Below are 20,228 nucleotides of genomic sequence, written 5' to 3'. Positions count from 1 at the left end.
TGCTTGGAGAAAGCCTTTATTCCGAGCTACAGATGGGACACGTTGTCATGACTCCCAGGGTACCGTGGGTGGGTCACATCCCGCATCTTCACTTCCAGCGGCCTCCAACGCGGCCCTTCCCCGCCCCCTTGCGGCTGTGGGAGAAGGAGGCCGTGTTGGGAAGAGGCTTCCCAGCCTCCCAGAAAGCTTAGCACCTTGGCCTTTCATAGTCAGAAAATCTATCTGGCAAAGTGCCGGCTCCCCCAGCTCCCCGCCCCCATGCCCTGCAGAAGAAGTGGGCAGAGACTATCAATGCCATCTCTTTCCTGTTCCCTGGCCAGTGGCAGAGTAGTGGTCATGGAGGAGCTGACTTTTCCTGGCCAGGTCAGGGGTAGGCCCTATTTCTGAATCAGGGGTGGGATGGGGGACGAAGGGTGAACTCAACGTAGTGACACGCAAGAGGCCTCTTTTACATAGTGAGTTCCAGGCCAGCCTGGACTACCTAGGAAGACCTCGTCTCACAAGAAAAACGAACAAGAACAGGTTTGGTGGTGTACTGCTGTAATCCCGAGGCTCAGGAAGTGGAGTTCAAAGCCAGACTTGGCTAGTGAGACCCTGTCTCCAAAAAGAAAGAGGTCTGAGGTCTGGGTGTGGTGGCACACACCTTTAATCTCTGCCCTCAGGAGACAGAGGAAGGGGGATGGAGCTGTGAGTTCGAGGCCAGCCTGAAGCTACATAGTGAAGTCAAGGTCAGCCTAGGCTAGAGTGAAATCCTACCTCGAAAAGCCAAGAGAGAGAGGAAGGGAGGATGGGGAGAGAAGGCTAGGGCTGGGGAGATGGCTCAGTGGCTAAAGGTGCTTGCTTGCAAAGCCTGCAAGTCTGGGTTCAATTCCCCAATATCCCTGTAAAGCCAGATGCACAAAGTGGCACATGCATCTGGACTGGAGTCCACTTGCAGTAGCAAGAGACCACATGGCATACCCATTCTCTTTCTCTCACTCCTGTCTCTAATAAAGATTTTTAGAGAGTAGAGGAGGAGAGAAAGGAAAAAGAAAGAAAAGCCTTTTAATCCCAGCACTCAGGAGGCAGACATAGGAGGACTGCCGTGAGTTCGAGGCTACCCTGAGAATACAGAGTTAATTCCAGGTCAGCCAGAGCTAGAATGAGACCCTACCTTGAAAAACAAACAAAAAAAGAAAAAAAGAAAGAAAGAAAAGCCTGCTATTTCAACCCTTGCGATGTGAAGGCAGGAGGTTCACATGCTCATCCTCATTACATAGTAAATTTGAGGCCAGCCTGGACTGTATGAGACCCTGTTTTAGAAAATAAAATAAAATAGGGGGCTGGAGAGATGGATTAGTGGTTAAGGCGTTTGCCCAGTTCGATTCCCCAGGACCCACGTAAACTGAATGCACAAGGGGGTGCATGCATCTGGAGTTAGTTTTTGGTGGCAGGAGGCCCTGCTGTGCCCATTCTCTCTCTGGCTTAGCGGTTAGCACGCTTGCCTGAAAAGCCAAAGGACCCAAGTTCGATTCCCCAGGACCCATCCATGTAAGCCAGCTGCACAAGGTGGCACATGTGTCTAGAATTCGTTTGCAGCCGCTAGAGGGCCCTGGAATGCCCATTCTGTCTCTCTCAAATTAATAAATAAATAAATTAAAAATAAATAAATAGGGATGGAGGGATGGCTTAGCCATTAAGGCATTTGCCTGCAAAGCCAAAGGACCCGGGTTCAATTCCCCAGGTCCCACGTTAGCCAGATGCACAAGGGGGTGCATGCGTTTGGAGTTTGCAGTGGCTGAAGGCCCTGGCGCGCCCATTCTGTCTCTCTCAAATAAATTTCAAAAATTAATTAATTAAATTTTTAAAAACTGAAAAGTGGTCGGGAGAGACTGCACAGTTTGCAAAGTCTCTCCCCGACCCTGTCAAATAAATAAATAAATAAAACAAGAGCAAACGATACAAGAGACAAATGGAGCATCTTCCCAGAGAGCAAAGGATAAAGACACGGGGGGGGGGGGGTTGATTCCAAGAGGGCGCTGGGGACAGAAGCCCCTGCGGGAAGGAGAGACCCTGGGGGGGGGCCCACGGGGGGGGCGCGGCGGGAGGAGCGGGCGCAGGAAGGGGGCGGCACTTACAACTTCTGGGCGTGGCTGATGCGGTTGTAGAGCACGTTGATCTGTGGGGTGAGGTGGGGGGAAGCGGCTGGTGATGAAGGTGGGGACAGCCCCCCACCCCCCGCCACGCGCAGCCTCCTGCTTCACCCTGCCGGGTCTCCAGCCCGCGCAAGCCCCACCTCGTATTTCTGCTGCTTCAACTTTTCCATCAGGTCAAACTTCTCGGACTCCAGCTGGTGGATCCAATCGGACAGCTCCTGGGCTTTCTCCCTGGCAGGAATAGGGGTGCTGGATGGGGGCGGGGCCCGATGGAGCCGGGAGAGGGAGGGGAGGGGAGGGGGTGGCCGGGGAGTGGCCCCCAACCGCCCCGAACCGCGCAGCGAATCCCTTGAGGCCAGTGCGGTTGGCATTATTGTTTCGGTGTTGGAGGCCCGAGGGTTTCAAGATGTGTGGCCAGCGGTGGAGATCTCACAAAGGAGCAGAGGAAGCCATAACTAAGAGCCACAGCCCGAGACAGAAAGCCAGGGGCTGCCATCGTCTGGTGAATGCCTTTATAAGCCCCAGGTTCCTTCTACTAAAAATATAAAAGTAAACCTTGCGTGACCACGGCGCACGCCTTTAATCCCAGCACTGGGGAGGCAGGGGTAGTAGGATCGCCGTGAGTTCGAGGTCAGCCTGAGACTATATAGCGAATAATAGGTCAACCTGAGCTACACTGAGACCCTACCTCGAAAAACAAATATAGAGCTGGAGAGATGGCTTAGCAGTTAAGGCACTTGCCTGCACCAAAGGACCCAAGTTCAGTTCCCCAGGAGCCATGTAAGCCAGATGCAATAGGTGGCACATGCGTCTGGAGTTCACTTGCAGTGGCTGGAGGTCCTGGCATGCCCATTCTTTCACTCTCTCTCTCTCAAATAAATAAATAAAAATAAACTATTGTGAAAAATAAAATAAGCCAGGCATAGTGGCGCACGTCTTTAATCCCAGCACACTGGAGGCAGAGATAGGAGGATCGCTGAGAGTTCAAGGCCATCCTGAGACTACATAGTAAACTCCAGGTTAGCCTGGGCTAGACTGAGACCCTACCTCAAAAAAGCAAAATAAATAAATAAAATAAAAACCAATTACATATGTTTATTTATATGTATTGTAAAATATATATTATATAATATATATAATCATATTTGGTTTTTATCTATTTGGTTTATATACATCTATATGGTTATACATGTATATTGAAGATATATACATTTGGATATCTATCTATATATCTGGAGAGACGGCTCAGCAGTTAAGACATTTGCTTGCAAAACCTGGCGGCCTGGGTTTCATTCCCCAGTACCCATGCAAAGCCAGATGCACAGCAAAAGGCTCTGATGTGCCCATTCTCTCTTTCTCCTTGCAAATAAATAAAAATATTATATACACACACACATACTGGATGCAGTAGTACAAGCCTGTAACCCCAGCCCTGGGAAGGCTGAGGCAGAAAGATCAAAATGACCAGTGTCAGCCTGGGCTATCCATGAAGGCCCTATCTTAAATAAACCAATAAATAAGTATCTGTGGCAAAGATCAGTGTCTACATAATACCAGTTCTGAATTTCTTCTTCTCCTCCTCCTCCTCCTCCTCCTTCTTCTTTTAGGTAGGGTCTCGCTTTAGGCCAGGCTGAGCTGGAATTCACTATGTAGTCTCAGGGTGCCCTTGAACTCATGACGATCCTCCTACCTCTGCCTCCCAAGAGCTGGGATTAAAGGCGTGCACTACCATGCCTGGGTCCCCCCCCCTTTGTATTTTTTATGAGAGAGAGAACAAGAGTGTGAGAGCGAGAATTGGCGTACCAGAGCCTCCAGCCACAGAAATTGAACCTTCTTCACATGCAACACTTTGTGCATTTGCCTTATATGGGATCTGGAGAGTCGAACATGGATCCTTAGGCTTTGCAGGCAAATTACTTAACCACTAAGCCATCTCTGCCCTGTTTATCTTTGAGGCAGGCTCAGGCTGGACTGTAATTCGCTCTGTCAATTCAGGCTGGGCTTGAACTCATGGTAATCCTAAATCTCCTGAATGATGGGATGAAAGGCTTGCACCACTATGCCCTTCAAATGTGTTCTTTTTGTTTATTTGTTTTGGGTTTTCGAGGTAGGGTCTCACTCTAGCCCAGGCTGACCTGAATTTCACTACATAGTCTCAGGATGGCCTTGAACTCACAGCGATCCCCCTGTTTCTGCCTCCTGAGTGCTGCTGGGATTAAAGGCATGTGCCACCCTGCCTGGCCCAGCTCCTTTTTGTTTGTTTTTGGTTTTGGTGTGTGCACATGCACGCACACATATGAGGAGGCCAGGGGAAGAGGCCAGGGGTCCCCCCTAATGCTCTTCTGCCTTATTTCCCTGAGAATGAGCTTGACTCCCTGTTTTTCAGTTAGACTGCCCACCAGCAAGTCCCAAGTCCCCCTGTCTGCACCCCTCAGAGCTGGGGTTACAAGCATGCTTGGTCATGCTGGCTTAGATCTTATTTTTATTCTTTTAAGTTTTTTTATTTATTTGTATGAGAGATAGGAGAGAGGGAATGGGTGCGTCCAGCCGCTGCAAGCAAACTTCTGACATGTACCACCTTGTGTATCTGGCTTCTGTGGGTCCTGGGGAATTGAACCTGGGTCCTTTGGCTTTTCAGGCAAGTGCCTTAACCACTAAGCAATCCCTCCAGCCCCATGCTGGCTTTTAATGTGTGTGCTTAGGATCAAACTCAGATGCACATACTCACAGGGCACGCACGCATCTGGAGTTCATTTACAACAGGCTGAAAGTCCTGGCTCACCCATTCTTTCCCTATCTCTGCCTCTTTCTCTCAAAATAAAAACATTGAAAATAAGCGTGTTTGGGATGGGTGAGGACCTGAGTTCAGATCACCAAAACCCCATCAGCCAAATGCTGCAATGGGCATCCGCAGGCAGGAGAATATCCTGGAACCTGGCGGACTTGATGAAATGCCGAACAATAGCCCACTTACCGGAGCTGGTCCTCCCCCAGATAGTCAATGTTCAAGGGCTTTTTCCTCTCGGACAAGATCCGAAGCTTCGTCTCCCGTCCTGTTTGCCGCTTCCCACGCTTTTGTTCTGCCTGGAGAGGGAGGGGACACTGGGCTGGGAACGGAATATTGAGGACAATCCCCCAAGGAGCTTACTGTTATGACCAGTACCACCCCCAGATGCAAGGTCCAAGCCCAACACCTCCTCCCTCAAACCCGGAGGCCAGACTCCAGTGCTCCTCCCTCAGACCCGGGAGTGCAGACCCCAGCCCCCCTCCCTCAGACCCGGGAGTCCAGACCCCAGCCCCCCTCCCTCAGACCTAGGATCCTGTTCCAGCTCTTCCCCCACAAAGCCACCCCTTTAGAGCTCCCCTCCTTCCTCCTCACGGGCATGGAGGGAGCTGGTGCTGTGCAGGCTGGGCTCACCTTGACCAGGTAGCCTCCGAAATGGGCCCCCATGTTGGAAAGAACCTTCTTTTTTTTGGCATCATCCTCTGCTCGCTTTTTCGCCTCCTCCTCCTCCTTCCGCATCTTCTCCTCCTGTGGGGATAACGGGGTTCATCCTATGGGTTCCTCCACTGCAGAGTGTTGGGGGGGGGCTGTGATGGATAGTAGGGACAACTGAGAAGACTAGGGGACCCATCACATCCAATCTCCCACAGCAAGTGTGTATCAACATTGGAAAAAAAAAAATGCTGGTGCTCTTTTTCTGGCTCTTATAGGTATGGCTATGTAACCAATATGTCAATTCTTTCTCCTCTCTGGGCCTTTACATTCTCCCAACAAAAATGAAAATAAGGCCAGGTATGGTGGTGCATGCCTTTAATCACAGCACTCAGGTAACAGAGGTAGATCTCTGTGAGTTCAAGGTCACCCTGAAACTATATACTGAATTCCAGGTCAGCCTGGGATAGAGTGGGACCCTGCCTTGAAACACCAATAACATAAAATAAATGACTATAAAGTGGGGGCTGGAGAGATGGCTTAGTGGTTAAGGCATTTGCCTGCAAAGCCAAGGGATCCCAGTCCGATTCTCCAGGATGCACATAAGCCAGATGCGCATGGGGGCGCATGCATCTGGAGCTCGTTTGCAGTGGCTGGAGGCCCTGGTGTGCCCATTCTCTCTCTCTCTCTCTCTTCAAATAAATAAATACGTATAAAATGCCGGAGGCTGCCAGCTGAAAGGGTTTGAGCCTGATGGGGAGTGAGGATTAAGGAAAGACAGAAGAAAGACTGAAAGCAAGGATTCCAGTCCAGGGCTGAAGCAAGGACTTAAGCCAGGACTGAAGTCACGGTTTATTCCACAGTATTCCTTTTTATATCTTTTTACAAACAGTTTTTCCATGGACAAAGATTTTATGAGCTTCACATAAGTTTCTATCAAAGAGAAACTTTCCTGTTACAGAGTTGTTGCACTTTAATCACTTCTCAGTACAAAAGACTACTAAGGCCAGCCAAATGGCTTCCAACACCGAGTATACATAATCTTGCTTACATGTAGGTGCTATAGTTTTGCTAAAGCCTTGCTATGGTTTTGCTGCCAAAGCCCAGAGCTATGGATACAAGTCCAGCCAAAATGGCTCCCGACAATAAAATAAATAAAATAAAATATAAAATGAAATGAAAATTAAGGTCTAGAGAGATGGCTCAGCAGTTAAAGTGCTTGCCTGCAAAGCCTGCCTGGGTGTGATTCCCCAGTACTCCTGTAAAGCCTGATGTACAAGGTGGCGCATGCTTCTGTAGTTCCTGGTCTCAGACTGGCCTTGAACTCACAGTGTTCCTCCTACCTCAGCCTCCCAGGTGCTGGAATCAGAGGTGTGCACCACCAGGCCTGGGTAATTTTTCTTTTTTCTTTTTTTTTTTAGTGGGAAATGAAGACTCTTTATTCAGGAAGGGGCAGGTGCCTACCGCCAGTTTGGCCTGGCGCTCTCGCTCCTTCTCAGTGCGGAAGCGCTGCTGCTCGGCTCTCTCCGCGCGTCGCCGCTCCTGGGGGGAAAAGCAGAGGGTGAGGGGCGCAGGGCTGGCCTCCCAGTTATGCCTCCCCGAGTTGGTCACAAGAGGTTTCAGGGATTTGGTTTTGTTTTCAATAATTTTTGTATTATTATTATTATTATTGCTTTGTTTTGTTTTTTTCAAGGTAGAGTCTCACCCTAGCCCAGGCTGACAAGGAATTCACTATGTAGTCTCAGGGTGGCCTTGAACTCATGGTGATCCTCCTACCTCTGCATCCTGAGTGCTGGGATTAAAGACGTGCACCACCACACCCAGCTTATTTTTGTATTATTGTTATTATAGGTTTTTCCAGGTAGGGTCTCACTCTAGCTCAGGCTGACCTAGAATTCACTATATAGTCTCAGGGTGCCCTCAAACCCACAGTGATCCTCCTACCTCTGCCTCCTAAGTGCTGGGACTAAAGGCATGTGCCAACATGTCTGGCTTTTGTATTATTTTTGCAACAGGGTCTCATGCATCCTGGGCTGGCGTGGAATTCACTATGTAGCAGAGGATGACCTTGAACCCCTAAACCTCTTGCCTCTGCCTCCCATTGGATTACAGGTATGCACCACCACACCAACTTTACATGGTGCTAGGGATCAAGCACCAGCTTGGTTTTTTGTTTGTTTGTTTGTTTGTTTGTATTTGGTTTTTCAAGGTAAGGTCTCTCTCTAGCTCAGGCTGACCTGGAATTCACTCTGTAGTCTCAGGGTGGCCTTGAACTCACGGCCATCCTCCTACCTCTACCTCCCCAGTGCTGGGATTAAAAGCCTTTTTATTTTTCTTTTTGAGACTAGGTTTTATGAAGCTCAGCGTGGCCTCTCACTTGCCGCGACCCTCCTGTCTCAGACTCCTAAGTGTTGAGATTAAAGGCATGTGCCACTGTGCCCAGCAGATAAATTGGTCTGAGAGCAGCCTCAGTTGTATCTTTCCAGGACTCCAACGCGGGTCCTGGAGTGAGGGAGGGACCCGGGACCCCTTCCCCGCTCACAATGCGGTCTTTCAGCGCGATGAGCTCCTCCTCCTCTCGCTTGCGTTGCTCAAAGTGAACGTCGATGAGGGTCTGCAGCTCAAGCAGGTCTTTCTCCATGCGCTTCCGGTGGATGTCCTGCAGAGGAAGCCCATGAGACGCTGGACCACACGCCAGGATGGGACCTACCCTCCCAGCAAGGACACAAGGAGGACACTCTGCCGGAAGACTTCCAGCAGAGGTCAGCAAAGCATCTTTGGCGGACAAGACAAGCCCGGGCCTCCCAGGAGGGAGCAGCTAGGGGCGCCTGCGTCTGGCGCCTGACACCTGTCACTTACATCAAAGTCCACACGCTCCCCTTCTGGGATCTTGGGGGGGATCAAAGGAGGCACCACAGGACGGCTGTGTAGACAGAAGGGGATAGAGACCACCAGTTGGCATCACCACCTGACCCCAACTTCCCATAAACAGGCCAAAGAAACAGCTGTTAGCCACTGCCCAGAGACCAGCTGTCAGTGAAATATACACACTGGTGCCCAGGGCTTGGTACAATGGGGTATGTATGTATATATATATATACATAATACATACATATATATATATACATATATATATACACACACACACACACACATATATATATATATATATACACACACACATATATATATATATATATTTTTTTTTTTTTTTTTTTTACTTGAGTGAGGCAGATAGAGAGTGAGAGATGGGGCACCCTAAGGCCTTCAGCCACTGCAAATGAACTCCAGATGCATGCACCACTTAGTGAATCTGGCTTTATGTGGGTACTAGGGAATTGAACCTGGGACATCAGGCTTTGCAGGCCTCTTTCAAATGAATAATAAATAATCAATAAATAAAAAATTTTTAAAGGTAAAAGCAAGCCAGGCATGGTGGCACACACCTTTAATCCCTAAACTTGAAAAGCAGAGCACATGGGAGGCAGAGGTAGGAGGATCACCATGAGTTCAAGGCCACCCTGAGACTACATAGTGAATTCCAGGTCAGCCTGGGCTAGAGCAAGATTCTACCTCAAACAAACAAACAAACAAACAAAAATACAGGGTTGGGAGTATTACTTCGTAGCAGAGCAACTGCCTAGAATTCACCCCTATAATCCACGCCACAAGTGAAGGTGACAGGGTTGTATTTGCTTGTGTGTGTGTGTGTATGTGTGTGTGTGTGTGTGTGTGTGTGTGTGTGTGTGTGTGTTGTGCCGGAAACTTGAACCTTATGCATTCTAGGCAGGAGCTCGACAGCTGAGTCATATCCCCAGCCCATCAGTGGCGGTCTCTAGACAAGTGCTCTACCACTTAGCTATCCTCCCTGTTTATTTTTATTTATTTATTTATTTTTTTGATGTAGGGTTTCCCTCTAGCCCAAGCTGACCTGGAAATCACTATGTAGCCTCAGGGTGGCCTCAAAATCACTGCAGTCCCCCTACCTCTGCCTCCCAAGTGTTGGGATTAAAGGTGTGTGCCACCACCACGTCCGGCCTGTTTACTTTTTTAAAAAGGTTTCTTTCTCCTTTCCTCCCTCCCTCCCCCGCCCCCTTCTTTCTTTCTAAGAGGTAGACATGCCAGGGTCTCCTGTCACTGCAAACTCCAGATGCATGTGTATCTGGCTTTATGTGGTTACTGGGGAATCAAACCACTGAGCCATCTCTCCAGCCTTGTTTTTACTTTTTGAGACAAGGTAGCACTAAGTTGCCCAGACTGGCTTTGAGCTCTCTTCTGTAGCCCAGGTTGACAATGAATTTGTGATCCACCTGCCTGAGCCTCCCAAGCAACCCAAACCCAGGCCCATGCCCGCTAGAGTTCTTTCTCGTGGTTGCATCTGTGCCTCCCGGCACCTCCAAGCCTTGGTCACCAATCAACACCCCCAGACCTTATCTTCCACAGCTCGCACAGGTAGGCCTGACTTAGGACCCCAGTCTGCATCCAGATTGGGGTTTACATATTAACCAATTAGACTTCACACCTACCACTCAGCTTTCTTCGTCATATCCCTGCCACCCACTTTAGCCAACAAAGCCTGCATCCGTCAGGCTTCAGGCATTGCCTCCCCGGAGAAGCCTGCCTTGACTGTTTGGGGTCAACACACCGGGACTCCTTCCTATGCTGCTACAAAACCTGGAACCTTATTACTGTGTTCAATCTGTTTCACATTAGGGTAATGAGAGTACAAAGGTCCTGAAATGCTTGCTGAAAGAAAGAAAAAAGTTGCAGGGCATGGTGGAGCACACCTGTAATCCCAGCATTTGGGAGGCACAGGTAAGGAGATCTGTATGAGTTTGAGGCCAGCCTGAGGCTACATAGTGAACTCAAGGTCAGTCTGGGAGGCTAGAGCAAGACCATACCTTGAAAAAGAGATGGCTTAGCGGTTAAGGCACTTGCTTGCAAAGCCAAAGGACCTTGGTTCAATTCCCTAGTAAACACATAAGCCAGAGGCACAAGGTGGCTCATGCATCTGGAGTTCATTTTCAGTGACTGGAGGCCCTGGTGTGCCCATTCTCTCTCTCCCTCATCCTCTCTCTCAAAATAAATAAATAAATAAAACTAAAAATAAATACATAAAAAGAAAAGGGCCCAGGTATGGTGTGTGCACTTTTAACCTCACAACTCAGGAAGCTGAAGTAGGAGGATCGCTGTGAGTTTGAGGCACCCTGAGACAACATAGTAAATTCCAGGTCAGCCTGGGCTAGAGGGAGACCCTAACTCAAAAAAAAGAAGGTTGCCTCTGTTTCAGTCCCTCTTATTTCTCTGCTTTTCTCGAACCGTGTAGATGAGAAAGCCCAAAAGGACATGCCTGGGACCCTCCCTCCCTCCCTCTATAGGACCTTACCTTGGTTTGGGGCGCTCCTCTTCTGGTGATGGGGGGGGATACAAAAAGATAATTAGAAAGAGTTCAGATGGTGGGAAAGGCCTAATACACCCTGAAAGGGAACCCCAGAAGACCAGGGAAGACCTTACAAGTCAATGCTGGGGGGTGGGGAACATGAGGAGAAAGGAGTCCCCATGGCCACAGGGAAGAAAAGGGTCACACGCATCAGATATACATTCAGCACTTTCTAGAAACCCAAAAAGCCAATCCCCCAGACCTATCTCCAGTTACATATCCCCCACCCGGCCCTCCTCCATCAAGACCCAGCAGTGGAGAGGGACTCCAATCCCTCTTCATTCAGTGACCCCAGAACTCTATCCTTAGACCCGACTTCTTTGAAACACAGACTACTCCCATTCCTATTGCTACCCTAAAGTTCACCCCTCCCGGTTTAGCCTGGTGTGGTGGTCCCTGACTTTAATCCAAGCACTGGGGAGACTGAGGCAGGAGAACTGCCATAAATTCAAGGCCAGCCTGAGTTTTTTGGAGAGTTTCAGGCCAGTTTGGGCAATGGAATGAGACGCTGTCTCCAAAAAAAAAAAAAAAAAAAAAAAAATACAGCCTGTCATGGCGCACGCCTTTAATCCCAGGACTCCAGAGGCAATGGTAGGAGGATCACTGTGAGTTCGAGGCCACCCTGAGACTACATAGTGAATTCCAGATCAGCCTGGGCTAGAGCAAAACCCTACCTCGAATAAACAAAAACAAAACAAAACTAATAATAGTAATGATATAAATATAAATAATAAATATTAAGCAGACATGCTGATAAACACTCATGATTCTGGCACTTGTGAGTAAGAGGCTGGAGTACCAGAAGTTCAAGGTTAGCTAGCTACATGTAGAATCTGAGGTCAGTCTGGGCTACCTAACAGAGACCTTGTCTCAAAAACAAAAGCAAAAAAAAAGAAAATCAAAACAAAACCCCACAAAATAATATAAATAAAAATAAAGTTCAGTCCCCAACCTTTGAATGTATATGGGGAAGAAAGAGTGGACTGCCAAGAAGAGAGGGGAAACGGTGGTAGTGGGCAAACACCCAAGTCTTGTAATAAGCGTTCTTAGAAGAAGGCTTGACAACAAACAGTCCCTTTAAGGAAGGGAAAAGGGTAAAGCCCATGCCAGGCGGTTTCCCCTCACGGCCACCAGAGGGCGCAGGACCCACGGGACTTGAAGGACCGGGACGAGGCGGATCATCCCGCCAGCGGATGGGGTGATGGTGGAAGAAGGGCCTGATGATGTCGGGGTCCCCGTGCCCCGAAGCATCTGCGTTTACCTCGCTCTGCCACCGGCTCCGGCTCCTCGGGGGCTGGGAGGGGAGGGAGGAGAAGCGAGGGTTTGGATGGCAGGGAGGAAGAGAGGAGAAGCGAGGATTGGGCACACAGAGAGGAGGCAGCCACGCAGGGATGCAGGAGGAAGAGAAGCAAGAGGTTGTTAAAGGATGGGCCGAGGCCTCAGGAGCTCCATACTTGGCCATCTCCTCCCATGCCCACGATCATCCCTCAGCCTAGCCCTTGCCCTGAACCCCAAGCCCAGCTGGGGTCTGCAGGAGCCAGGCCCCACCTTCTTCTTCCTCTTCCGCAGCCTCCTCTTCTGGAAGCGATGGGGGCACCGGGAGGGAAAGAGAGAGGCATTAGTAGATACGCGGGTACGTGGGACTGAGCGGGGCCCCGGCAGGGTAGGGTTTAGTTGGGCTGGAAAGGGCACCAGGAGCTCTTCGACCAGATGGATGGAGGGCGCCCTGGGAACAGCTTCCAAGCGCCAAAGTGGGTGTCGGGTCTGAAGGGCTCTCACTCTTCACTCAAGGTACCAGGCTCTCTCCAGGCCAAGAATGGTGGAGATGCCCACCCCACCCCATAGGTCGATCCACTGCCTCACTCACCTGCCTGTTCCCTAGGGAGGTAGACAGAGGGGGAGAGAGAGACAGAAGAGACATTTAGACATCTTGGGATGGGCTGATGTCTCCGTATTGCAAGCCCCCAGCCCCTCCAGCGAGCTTCACTCACTCTTCATAGTCTTGCTCTTCCGTGTCCGACATACTGGAGTGACCTAGGGACCGGAGAGAGAAAGCCCAGTGGGGCAGGGTCCCCAAGGAGAACTAGGAACCTGGACCCTTGGGTATGGGGGTGGGTGGATGGCTGGGGCCTGTACTCTTGGGTCTGAGGAAAGACGGCTTGGACCTGGATCTCTCTAGGCTTGAGGGGCAAAAGCTGGAGTCTGGATCCCTGGGTCTGAGGGAAGAGGGCTGGAGCCCAGATATCTATGCCAGAGAGCAGGCCAGCCCCCGCCTCGCTGCGCGCCCGCCCTGCCCCCCAGCCCCCAGCTGTCTTCTTTTGTCTGTGACAGGTCTCTGGGAACCTGATCCCCTAGGGGATTAGGAGGTAGTGGAGAAAGAGACAGTGGCCTGAAGACAATAGCTGCACCACCCTTAGTGCTATTTTGGGGACCTGTCACAGACGGCGAGCAGAGGACATTTCCTCTGAGGGAATTTGAGAAGTAGGGGGCTGTGCCCCTGGGGTAATTAGTCACCCTGGCCCTCTGCTACCCCGCCCCACCTCCACTTGGCTGGGATTCCTCCACCAGTCTATTTTTCCACTTCACCCCCATCCATGGAGGGGGGGAGTGGGTGACCATCATATGCAGTTTCTGTAGACACACTTCATCCTGAACCCCTGAAGACTTTGGCATCCCCAATCTCTGTTATTCTCTAGGCCCCAAGGTCGAAACTCCTAAATTTTAGTGACCACAGATTCTGAGACCTCAATCTGATGCCCCTGGTATGTCAGACCAGCTACTCAATTATCTCCAGATTGTAGGGTCCCCAATTCATAACAGTGCAGGTATGGACACTGACATCCTGAGACCCCAAGTCTTTTGGAGGGGGAGGTGAAATAGGGTCTCATGTAGCTCCCGCTGGCCTGGTTTTCACTATCTAGCCAAACATGACTTTAAAGTACTGATCCTCCTGCCTCCATCTCCTGCTACAATTACAGGTAAGTGTTACCATTCCTTTGGGCTTTAGATCTCTATTCTGAAACCTCAGGATGTAGCAAATCTTCCCCAATAAACTTGATATCTACCAGGTGTGGTGGCACATGCCTTTAATCCCAGTACAGAGTGAGTTTTCAGTTTGGGCTAGATTGAGATCCTACCTCAAAGAGATAGATGGAGAAATGGCATAACGGTTAAGGTGCTTGACTGCAAAGCCTAAGGACCCAGGTTCAATTCCCCAGAACCCACGTAGGCCAGATGGGAAAGGTGAAAGCTTGCATCTGGAGTTTGCTTGCAGTGGCTGGATGCCCTAGAATGCCCATTCTCTCCCTCTCTCCCTCTCTCTTTCTCTTTCTCTCTCTCAAATAAATAAAAAGAAATAAAAATATTTAAAAATATAGCCGGGTGTGGTGGCACACACCTTTAATCCCAGCACTCGGGAGGCAGGGGTAGGAGGACTGCCATGAGTTCGAGACTACCCTGAGACTACATAGTGAGTTCCAAGCCAGCCTGAGCAAGAACAAAACCCTACCTCAAAAAACTTAAAAAAAAAAAAGGGGGGGTGAAGAAATGGTTAGCAGTTAAGGTGTTTGCCTGCAAAGTCAAAGAACCCTGGTTCAATTCCCCAGGACCCATATAAGTCAAATGCACAAGGGGGCACATGCATCTGGAGTTCATTCACAGTGGCTGGAGGCCCTGTTGTACCCATTCTCTTCTTGTCTCTCTCAAATAAATAAAAATAATAATAATAAATAAAAAGATAAACTTGATACAAAGCTCAGAGGCCTAATTTGTGGTATCCTGAACCATGATGCCATAACACTATGCACTTTTATCACCAGTTCAGGCCGGCCTCAAACTCAGAATCCTCTTGCCTCAGACTCATAGGTACTGGGCTCTGAGGTGTATACCGTCACGTTCAGCTCTGACGGTTCTGCTCTATAGATTCTCAGTACTGAGATCTCAAACCCTAAAATTCTAGATTCTGAGTCCCTTCCCCAGTCCTCATAAAATCCTCAGAGTTCCCAAGTCCTATTCCTGAATTGCTTGAGGCAAGCCCAGATGTCCCTGATTTCTGAGATTCCCCCCGGCCTCGGAGACTGCGACAGTCTAAAGTAGCATCTGAAACTCATGCGCCACAAATCCCAGTAATTTACCGTCCACCCTGAATCCTCTCAAAGTCTAACACTCCGTAGATCGAGGACAGTGGCTCACACTCGCAATCCCAACATTCAGAAAGTGGAGGCAGAAGGATTGCTGCAAGCTTGAGGCCAGCCTGGACTACACAGTGAGTTACAGGCCAGTGTGGGCTACATAGTGAGACCCTGTGTCAACTCAAAAAATTAAATTTAAGAAAACAAAAGCAAAACAAACAAACAAAAATGTCCTAGGCTCCAAATTTCCAGACCTCCCATTTCCCTCCACTCACACCACCTCCATACCTTCTCTCCCAACCCATTCTTGCACCCTCCCTCAAAGTCATCCAATGGTCAAGGAGACCTTAGTGCTCCCTTACCTAAGGCTGGGTTCACAGATGCTGCAACTGGAGCCTGGGCTTTGCTGGGGACACTGGTGCACACCCTGGGTTTATAGCTGGATGCTGTGCCCCGCCCAAGATTGGAGGAGGGGAGAAAAGATTCCTTTGTTCAAACATGGTCTCACAGCTGGGGGACTGCCCTGCCCCCTCCATATTCCAGGTCCAAGCTCCTCTTTTCTGTTTTAAGACTCCTGTGGCCCCCATCAGTGCCTTCGTGGAGTTCAGAGTGAGTCAAGAATCTTTTACAACACTCAAAAGCCCTGTGCTTTGAAGTCCTAAAGGCCGAAAACACAGTCTTGAAAGAATACTTAATGACTAAAAGGGGTCCATGGGAGGCTTCCTGTTTTCCATCTTTTCCATTCCTTCTTTCTGGGTCTCTCCGAACCTCCATTTCTCTTTTCTCGCAACGTCTCCTATGGTCCTTGCTTCTGAATCCATTTGTATCTCCCTGTGCATCTTTCCTTTTAAATTTTTCTCTCTCTTTTTTTTTCATTCATTTATTATCACATTCACCCCAATACCCTGTCTTATCCCCCTCCCATTGAACCCATTCTTCTTCCCAACAAGACCATCTCATACTATGCATTTTCCCTATTTCTCCATTGCCCTTTCTCTGTCTCTGTCCATCTGTCTGCCCCCCCCCCCGACACACACCCCGCCTGCCCCTTTGTCTGCCACTGGGATTCCACCGTGGTGACAACAGGCGCTAAAGCTGGGAAGCAGGTGTGTGGGGGGTGGGCAGAGGATGGGGTGTCAGGCTGGGGACACCTCTCACCCTTCCATGCCCTCCTGCTTCCATCTGAGGTGGATTTTTTTTTTTTTGTATCCTCCTCCCTCCCCACCCTTTTCCAGCCAAGCCATGACCTTGAACTCTACAGAAGCCAGAGTCCCAGAAAACAGGCTACCTCACCTCTCAGTCACTCTGTTACTCATGGTCTCCATCTCTGTGGTTTTGTTTTTATCCTGTGAATTTCTTTCCAGGAGTGTCTCCCTTTTGGCCTCAGTCTCTCTTCTCTGGGCTTCTCAGTATGATTTTCACCCTACTGATTCAATTTATTTTTTGGATTTTTTATAAGAGGGAGAGAGAGAGAATTGGCATGCCAGGGCCTCCAGCCACCACAATCCAACAGTGCGCCACCTTGTGCAGCTTTGCATCACCTTATGCATGCATCACCTTGTGTGTCTGGCTTACATGGGATCTGGAAAGTTAACCTGGGTCTTAGGCTTCATAGGCAAGCCCCTCACTTAATTTTTTTTTTTAATTTTTATTTTTGAGAGAGGGAGAGAGAAAATTGGTTCACCAGAGCCTCAGCCATTGCAATCGAACTCCAGATGCTTCTGCCACCTAGTGGGCATGTGCAACCTTGCACTTGCCACACCTTTGTGCATATGGCATACATGGAATCTGGAGAGTGGAACATGGGTCCTTCGGCTTTACAGGCAAGTGCCTTAACTGCTAAGCCATCTCTCCAATCCTCCTGACTCAATTTTCTTTCTAGTTTTTTGAGGTAGGGTTTCACTCTAGCCCAGGCTGACCTGGAATTTACTATGTAGTCCAGGTAGCCTTGAACTCATGGTTATCTTCCTACCTCTGCCTCCCAAGTGCTGGGATTAAAGGTGTGTGCCACTATGCCTGGCTCCTGACTCAATTTTTTAACATTATTTATTTACAAGGAGAGAGAAAAAGAGAGAATTGGTGCACCAGGGCCTCTAGCCTCTGCAAATAAACTCTAGATGCCTGTACCACTTTGTGCATCTGGCTTTATGTGGGTGCTGGGGAATCAAATCCAGGTTATTAGGCTTTGCAGGCAAGCACCTTAGTCATTGAACCATCTCTTCAGCCTTTCACCCTACTGACTCTTGTTCTGTGTGGTTTTTTTCAGGGTGGGTTAAGGCAGGCCAAAGCTAGCCTGGAACTCACATGTAGCAGAGGACGACCTTGAATGCCTGATCCTCCTGCCTCCACCTCCTAAATTCTGGGATTACAAGTATGCACCACCGCACCCATCTATCTCCATGTTTTTGTCTCTGTAGCTCTTTTTTTAATATTTAATTTTTTTGCATGGGTATGTTTATGGTGTGGTGTGGTGTGGTGTGTGTGTGTGTGTGTGTGTGTGTGTGTTGTGGTGTGATACCTATATACTCACTTGCAGCAGGGGCCTGTTATCTATAGTGAACAGTGACCAGAGCTGAACACTCCATCAGTTTTCCACCTGGTCATTTTTTTTTTTTTTTTTCCCCAAGGTAGGATCTTGCTCTACCCTAGGCTGGCCTGGAATGCGAATTCACTATGTAGTCTCAGGGTGGCCTTGAACTACAGTGATCCTCCTTCCTCTGCCTCCCAAGTGCTGGGATGACAGGTGCACGCCACCACACCTGGCATAATTAACTTTCTCAAGCTTGATTAACCTTAGAACAAGTTACAGTACAATTTTAATTAAGTTGCATGAAAACACTTCAACATTATATTGTAGCTGTTTTGAGCTCAGTGACTTCAGTTGTCCTTATGGCTCATAAAATGGCATCACTATTGCCAGCTGTTTCTAAATTTCTGCAGAAACACATTCATATGAACAGATTAATTGGCTGGCTTGGGCTGCAGGGATGGCTTAGCAATGAAGGCCCTTGACTGCAAAGTCAAAGGACACAGTTTGATTCCCCAGTACTCAGATGCACAAGGTGACACATGCGTATGGGGCTCTTTTGCAGTGGCTAGAGGCCGTGGCATGCCCATTCTCTCTCTCTCTCTCTGCCTCTTTCCGTCTCTTTCTCTCTCTGTCCTATAAATAAATAGTAGTTTCTGACTTTTTTTTATAATGAGAGAGAATTGGTGTGCCAGGCTCTCCAGCCACTATAATTGAACTCCAGATACATGTGCTCCCTGTGGGCATGCGTGACCTTGGGCCTTTGTATGTCTGGTTTAGATGGGACCTGGAGAGTCAAATATGAGTCCTTAGGCTTCGCAGGCAAGCACCTTAGCCACTAAGCCACCCCTCCAGCCCTAAATAAATAAAAAAATTGGCTGGCTCCTCTGTACTATTTTAAGTTATTTATTTTGAAGTTATTTATTTTTGACTATTTTTTTTTCTTTTTGAGGTGGAGTCTTGCTTTAGCCCTGGCTGACCGGGAATTTACTATGTAGTCTCAGGGTGACTGAACTCATGGAGATCCTCTTACCTCTGCCTCCCAAGTGCTGGGATTAAAGGTGTACGCCCTCATGCCCAGCTACTTTAAGTTTTTTGGGTTTTCCCCCCCTCTCTCTCTGTGTAGTATGTGTGGTGCAGAGTGTGTGGTATCTACACATGTGGTCAGATGTGTGTAGCCATGTGCATGTATGTGGAGAACAGAGGGCCCTATGGATGTTCCTTTCATCACTCATCCAGCTGTTTCCTTGAGAGAGAGACTTGCTGACTCCAGAACTTGCTGTGGCCCGGTGGTTCTCTGGCCTCTGCTCCCCACAGCAGGTGGGCTTACAGACATAAATGGCCTCCCCAGCTCTGTGTGTGTGTGTGTGTTTGTGGTGTATATGTGTGTGCAGTCTTGACAATCAGTTTATCAGACTGTCTACTGGCCAACAGTGCTAAGAGGAGCTCTACTTTCTAAATAGATGCCCACCCTGAGAGACCAGTATATCCATCTAAACCAGGAAGTCCAAAAACTCGAAATGACTTTATTAACTTTTCACAGGACTTAACAGCTCCTCTCTTACCTAAAACACATCCACTCAGATGAAACTGTAATAACTTCACTAGAAGGCTAGTCATAGGTCACCTGTCCTACTTGGAAAACCACTTAATTTCAGTTCTGTCATTATTTATTTATATGTATAAGCTTAATTGTGTTCATTTTTTCAGGATTTTTATATATTTATTTTTGGCTTTTGGGGGTAGGGTCTCACTCTAGCTCAAGCTGACCTGGAATTCACTATGGAGTCTCAGGGTAGCCACCAAACTCACAGCAATCCTCCCACCTCTGCCTCCCAAGTACTGGGATTAAAGGCGTGTGCGCCACCTCGCCCAGCATTTTTCAGGATTTTTTTAAAAATATTTTTACTCATTTTTTTTTTAAGTTTTAAATTTTTATTAACATTTTCCATGAGGATTTTTAACAATAAAACTTTCATACTGGACATAGGAACAAAATATGAGGCTCAGAACTACTAAGGATGTTTTATTTTATTTTTAATTTTTTTAAATTTTATTTATTTGAGAGAGAGAGGCAGATAAAGAACAGGCACACCAGGGCCTTCAGCCATTGCTGGTGAACTCCAGATGCATGTACCATCTTGTGCATCTGGCTTATGTGGGTCCTTCACCTAGCTACTTATATGGGTGTTGGGGAATTAACCTCAGGAAGCCTCAGGCCATCATGCTGGTGTGGGAAACACTCTTTTTCTTTTTCTTTTTTTTTTTTTTTTCAAGATAGGGTCTCACTCTAGCCCAGGCTGACTTGGGATTCACTATGTAGTCTCAGGGTGGCCTCAAACTCACGGTGATCCTCCTACCTCTGCCTCCCAAGTGCTGGGATTAAAAGTGTGTGCCACCATGCCCGGCTTGTGTGGGAAATAGTCTAATCCACTGAGCCATCTCTCCAGTCCTGTCTCTGCATGTCTGTGGGCATCCCTAAGCACTTGTCTGTTTGCAGCTTTCTTTCTTTCCTGCTTTCTTTCTTTCTTCTTTCTTTCTTTCTTTCTTTCTTTCTTTC

At 48.5% G+C, this 20,228-nt stretch overlaps 1 protein-coding gene and 1 non-coding gene across 5 annotated transcripts; both read right to left on the bottom strand.

The window, feature by feature from the left end:
* Tnnt1 (troponin T1, slow skeletal type) lies at positions 1–15,557 on the bottom strand. 4 transcript variants are annotated; one of them, XM_045133826.1, is made up of 14 exons: positions 15,504–15,557; positions 13,003–13,045; positions 12,879–12,889; positions 12,560–12,589; positions 12,273–12,305; positions 10,958–10,979; positions 8,431–8,494; positions 8,114–8,230; positions 7,036–7,113; positions 5,554–5,667; positions 5,110–5,219; positions 2,276–2,366; positions 2,118–2,158; positions 1–134 (listed from the first exon to the last, which is right to left on the bottom strand). In XM_045133826.1, the coding sequence occupies exons 2-14, from the start codon at positions 13,032–13,034 to the stop codon at positions 89–91; spliced, it is 789 nt and encodes a 262-aa protein (XP_044989761.1). In that variant the 5' UTR covers positions 13,035–13,045; positions 15,504–15,557; the 3' UTR covers positions 1–88. The 4 variants fall into 4 exon arrangements, with proteins under 4 accessions (XP_044989761.1, XP_044989762.1, XP_044989763.1 ...); XM_045133827.1 differs by having other exon boundaries at positions 12,560–12,586; positions 15,504–15,526; XM_045133828.1 differs by lacking the exon at positions 12,273–12,305.
* A 2,433-nt stretch (positions 15,558–17,990) lies between these two features.
* Positions 17,991–18,117, bottom strand: LOC123454963. Its single transcript, XR_006633602.1, has one exon. It is a non-coding gene; the product is annotated as a small nucleolar RNA SNORA33 (small nucleolar RNA).
* Positions 18,118–20,228: the final 2,111 nt, after the last annotated feature.

Source organism: Jaculus jaculus, chromosome 14 (genome assembly GCF_020740685.1).
Source record: "Jaculus jaculus isolate mJacJac1 chromosome 14, mJacJac1.mat.Y.cur, whole genome shotgun sequence".
Taxonomy (NCBI): Eukaryota; Metazoa; Chordata; class Mammalia; order Rodentia; family Dipodidae; genus Jaculus; species Jaculus jaculus.
This window is presented reverse-complemented; position numbering and strand designations above follow the sequence as displayed.